Here is a 5,280-nt window from a genome sequence, read left to right as displayed (position 1 = left end):
TAAAACAGATACTAAAATTCAGATTGTATTGGAATGTTTATTCTATGGCAAACTTATGAAACACTTAAAGAAGAATAACATTTACAGTTAATATTTAACATCTAACTTTTTATTTTATCCAAGTTCTTAAAAATTACAGATATTCGTGACAGGAATAGTGATTTCTTATCAATAAAAAGGTAGTATTTATGTCACTTGTAATATGACTGATAACCTGTTGTATGAATTGGTAAGAATGGAAATGGTATAAGCAATGTCCTGGCCTATATATGATTTATTCATTTGCATGCCAGATGTTGTGCCAGTCCTAGGATACACAAATCAGTGGTCCCTCACTCAGGCATCTTGTTTTGTAGCCTATGGAAGATAGACATGTGAATGAGTAAGTAGGTGGTGCTAGAATAGAAGCCAGGCTTACAGATTATGCTGAGGACAGAAAGGAGGATAGACAATCTAACCAGACACAGGGTGAAGCTAGAAGAGGAAAATGAAGAAATTTGAACTGGGTCTTAAAAAATAAGTAGCTACTTGTCAAACAGGAGGGTCAAGGGAAAAGAGAGAGGCCAAGACATCCATGTAGAGGGGGATGAGTGGACTCAAAAATAGTGTACAAAGTGTACTATGCATTTATGAACTTCATGATTGAAGTCTAGTATGAAGTGGGACACAGAGTGAGAGGGAGTGCTTAAAAGATAAAGAGAGCAGAAACAAAATTCAAGGGCTTTGTCTTACACCCTAAGGAGTTTTACTTTATTCTATAGACCAGTCGTTTCCAAAAAATAATTAAAAATAATTTTCGTCCCATAAGATTATGTAAGTTGATCCATGAAGGTATGAGAAAAAAATAGTAAAGTGTCTATTTATATATTTGCTATATCATCATTCTTAACCTACATTTTTAAAAATTCATATAGAGTAATTAATAAAATGTATCTATTCAGGCATTGCATGCTCAGCATTTTATTCTGATAGGGATACATTATCAAAACAATTTGGAAACCACTGCTAATTAATGTGAATATCATTGAAAAGTGCTAAGCAGATCTGATTTGTAAATTAGAAGAATTACTGTGGCAGTAGGGTACAGGTTGAGTTTAAGAGATGCAAGATTATAGCAATATAGTTTAGTCCTCATGATTATAGCTTTCAAAGTCTTCTGGTCTTCAATTAAAAAACTTCATTCTACCATTTACTAGCTTTGTGAAGTTGAGAAAGTTGCTTAACCTTTCTAAATTTTAATGCCCTCTCTGTAAAATTGTGTATCACCCTCTAAAGGTTTTGCAGAATTACCATGTATAAAGAACCTCGTACAGTACCTGTTATGGATAAGCATCCAGTAAAGGGAGATTCTTGCTATTTCTAATAATGCAATCATCCTCTCTTTCTTCTTCCTCCTTTTTCCTTTGTTCTTCCTTCCCCTCCAATGTTCCTCCTTTTTCTGTCTTCCTCCTACTTCTATGTTCTTGCATTTATCTATCTTCATCTTCATCAGGAGATGATGAGACTATAAGCTTAGACAGTAGCAATGGGGATAAATAAGAAAGAATTGCCAAAGATGGTAAAGGAAAAAAAGAGGTAGGAGAGAAAGAGTGGTCAAAAATTATCCAGACTTCTGGCTTGTATAACTAAGTGGTTGGTGGTAATGCTTTTTACTGAGACACAGAATACAGATGGAGGACTAGGGTTTGAGGGAGAGGGGATGTATTTAGTTTTGAATATGTTGTATCTTGAGTTATCTTTGGGACATCTAGGACTAAATCTTAGGAGAAGGTCAGGGCACACAGTAAGTTGGGGAGTCACCATATGAAGTCGTTGCTGGAGCAATGTTAGTGGAAGATCACCCAGGAAGACCATGTAAAACAGGTTTGTTTATTTTTTAAATTGTATATACAAGTATGATATACATACAGAAGTACATAATTTGTAAGGATATAACTTACAGGTCAGTGATTTTCACAAACTGAATATGCCATTGTAACTAGCACCCTTGTCAAGAGAGAACATTATTGCCAGCACTCCAGATGCCCCCTTATGTAAAACAGAGGTTCCTAACTGATGGTCCATGGATGGCTTCAGTGGCTCTCTGGACCACTCTGAAATTGTTTGCAAGATTTGTATATGTGTACTTTTTTTTTTTCCTGGTGAAAGGGTCTACAGCTTTCATTAGAATCTTTTTTAAAGGGCATTCACATCCCAAAAAGGATAAAACCCACTTGTAAAGTGAGCAGAGGTCTTAGAGCAAAACCTTAGAGGACTATTTGAAACAGAAATTCTAGAATACTATGTACTATTCTATGCCTTGCTGTTTTTTTTTTTAACTTAATCTTTCTAAGATTAATTTAGCCTTAGTTATGTAAAGAAATAGAGAAAGGATATTGATTAATAGTTCTTTGAAAGGTATGAACTATAAACTTACACTACCACCAATTACTAACCCTTGATCCTAATGATAAAACTGCTTTTTGTGAGATTTTATGAGTTCTTTGACTAACCTTTTCTAGCTTAGCAAATCTTAATACTTTTTGTTTATTTTTCTATAAGCCCTGAAGTATTATAGGGAGTAGTAGTTTCTCATATGCTGTTTTTAAATATATAAATTTTATCACCAAATTTATCACAGATTTGTTCTATTTTTAAGTTTCTAATTTAAATGTCATAATTTTTTTTAATAGATGAAAGTTATTCTTTCAGCAGTGTTCTATATTATGGAAACGAAGCCACTCTTCTTATTTTTGATCTGCTGTTCTTCTGTGTTGTGGATTTGGCTTGCCAAAATTTTGTTTTAGCAGCCTTCCTTACATACTTACAGCAAGAGGTAAATTTTTTAAATTTTTCTGGGTTTCTTTTAAAAGAAGTATGTAGAAAGTAGATAATTATTTTCATAGCAGAGAGTAACAATGTCTACTGTCACTTGGAATTTGTAAAGGTTTAGAATATAACTAACCCTACCAGAAGAAAAAATAATATTTCAACCAACCACATTCTATACTCTGTCCTTTAGGGTCAGTGAAATACTGAGATCTAGTTGAGGGCATAAGTTGCTTGAGAAAACATGAGAGGAATCTGCTAGGAAGACACTTAACTGCCAATCTACTAGATCCTAAAAGTGAGCAGTAATTAGAGTCCTGTTCACTTTCACCACCAGATGTTAATGTAACAAAAAAGCAAGCACTGGAGAGCTAGCTCAGGGCTCAGAACCAAAAAGCTCCTTTAGCTTAAAACACTCACACCTCCCCTGCTTGTGTAGATAAAAAACAACTGCATGGATAAGTGTGGAGCCTAAAATAGAGATTTCAGGAAATGGCAAATCTGTTCTTCTTAAAATGGTGTTATTAATATCACCTGAATATTCTCCACTATGTCAAGGAAGTATATTCTGAGTCAGTAAGATGTAATTTATTAGTCCTTGATTTATTAGTCTAGAATTATGAACAAATTCACTCCCTAACAAGTAAGATTCTTTTGATGTTTCCATAGCTTTTAGCATTAGAATAAAATTGCCTTTCTAAATGTTTAAGAGCATATTCCTGTGAACATGAAAGGGTTTGTATTATTAATTCATAAAGATATACTCTGAATAGGAACATATACTGCTTTGATATTATAGAAGATGATAATAGTCTTGAAATAATTTTGTGATCACCATGGAATTCAGTTGTCTGCTTTATGAAAATAAATAGTTGAGAGAATTAGCTGATTTAGATATTTTAATGGTGTGCATATTTAATTTTTTAAATATATATTTTCATTCTGAATTATTTTAATTTTCCAGATTTTTCGATTTATCCGTAATACAGCAGGACAAAAGAATTTGGCATCCAAGACATTGGTGGATCAAAGATTTCTGATTTAATTTATTGAATAGATTCCAAAAGACTCAGTATAATCATGGCAAAAAAATGTCATGATGTCAGGTGGGTTCGCCATATTTTTAAAAACTTGTAATACAAATTATTCTGTTTTTTCTTTTTATCTGCAGAAAGATTTATTTTTATAACTTGCAAATATATAATGTGCTATAATGGGAAATGTTATTTTCCTATTATGTGTGGTATTTAATTCACCAAATAATAAATTAGCACTGACAATGAAGCAAAAAAATATCTAAATGTTTCCAACATGACACTTTTAAATGATAATCAAAACAGTCCTCATAATTTGTCTCTGTGGATCATTTTATAAGCTGGGATCTGCCTGCCTTTTCTCACATTGACAAATTATTTGATTCCAAGTTCAAGACTAGTTCAGTTTGGTGTTTTCATGAAGTTTTCCATATTTATGGTTAAATAAATGTTGAAAGATATTTTCAAATGTACTTAGAAATTTTATATACTATTAGTACTGACTCAGTTTGCCTCATTATAATTGCTCACCCTGTTTGGCAATGTATTAATTCACTTTGAGTAATGTGCATCTCATGAAATGGTACCTATTCATTCCTTTGTTGTATACTTGCATTGGTAGGTCACTATACTCTTTCCATGAAATGTGTTTATATCTCTAATGGGGTTTACATTTGTTAAGGTATTATATGTGACATTTTTCCCAGTATAATTTTTTGTACATTCTTAATTACTAACAGTACTCCTCTAAAGTTTTGCTCTTCAATTATGTTTAAAGATTTTAAATAAAAAACAAACTGTAAATTTATCATGTTATATTGACAAGGTGATTTATTGAAAGCAAACTTATGCTTCATAAGTCAGTAGGCTTTTATTTTTTTAATATGAAAAAATAAGGATCTAAAATATAATTCTGAGCCATATAGCTAATAGTTTTCCATGATATAATTTTTTTTGTCAACATACTCTTTAATAATCCTTTTCATTGTATACCATATACTTGAAAGCCCTCATAGTTCAAGCAATCCAACATTTTTTACTACTTTCTATGTTAATGATGTATAAATACTTAAAATGCACTGCTGTGTAAATACCGTTTATATTTCTCAATCGAAACTCTATAATAAAACATTTGATATTTCTGTTTTCTATTTGATTTATGTGTATCTCATGAACTGGGATTTGGGAAGATAGCACTATTTCAGCCATTGCCAAAGTTGAGTCTTTCATAATTTCCCTGAATCTGGAGGATGACTGAGGAGAAAGAGGGAGGCTAATAAGTCAAGTCTTTGAAACTCCAGTTTCTGAAGGGTCACAGTACAGGAATACCTCTATACAAGCTGCAGAGACAAGTAAATGTCCTGGCATGGATTTTTAAAATCACCCACTCAGAAGCATATGAACGAATGATAGCCGTCACCCCACATATGAGAATTTA

The 5,280-nt window shown here is 32.4% G+C and overlaps 1 protein-coding gene across 1 annotated transcript in view; it reads left to right on the top strand.

The window, feature by feature from the left end:
- The window catches only part of TMEM67 (transmembrane protein 67), a 51,208-nt gene extending 47,355 nt beyond the window's left edge, over positions 1 to 3,853 (top strand). The window contains exons 25-26 of the mRNA XM_012643534.1: positions 2,673 to 2,815; positions 3,773 to 3,853. Of these exons, the coding sequence (XP_012498988.1) occupies positions 2,673 to 2,815; positions 3,773 to 3,853 (224 nt within the window). The remainder of the gene's footprint in view (positions 1 to 2,672; positions 2,816 to 3,772) is intronic.
- The last annotated feature ends 1,427 nt before the right edge of the window (positions 3,854 to 5,280 follow it).

This window comes from Propithecus coquereli, unplaced genomic scaffold, assembly GCF_000956105.1.
Source record: "Propithecus coquereli isolate 6110/MARCELLA unplaced genomic scaffold, Pcoq_1.0 Scaffold2, whole genome shotgun sequence".
In the NCBI taxonomy this organism is placed as follows: Eukaryota; Metazoa; Chordata; class Mammalia; order Primates; family Indriidae; genus Propithecus; species Propithecus coquereli.
This window is presented reverse-complemented; position numbering and strand designations above follow the sequence as displayed.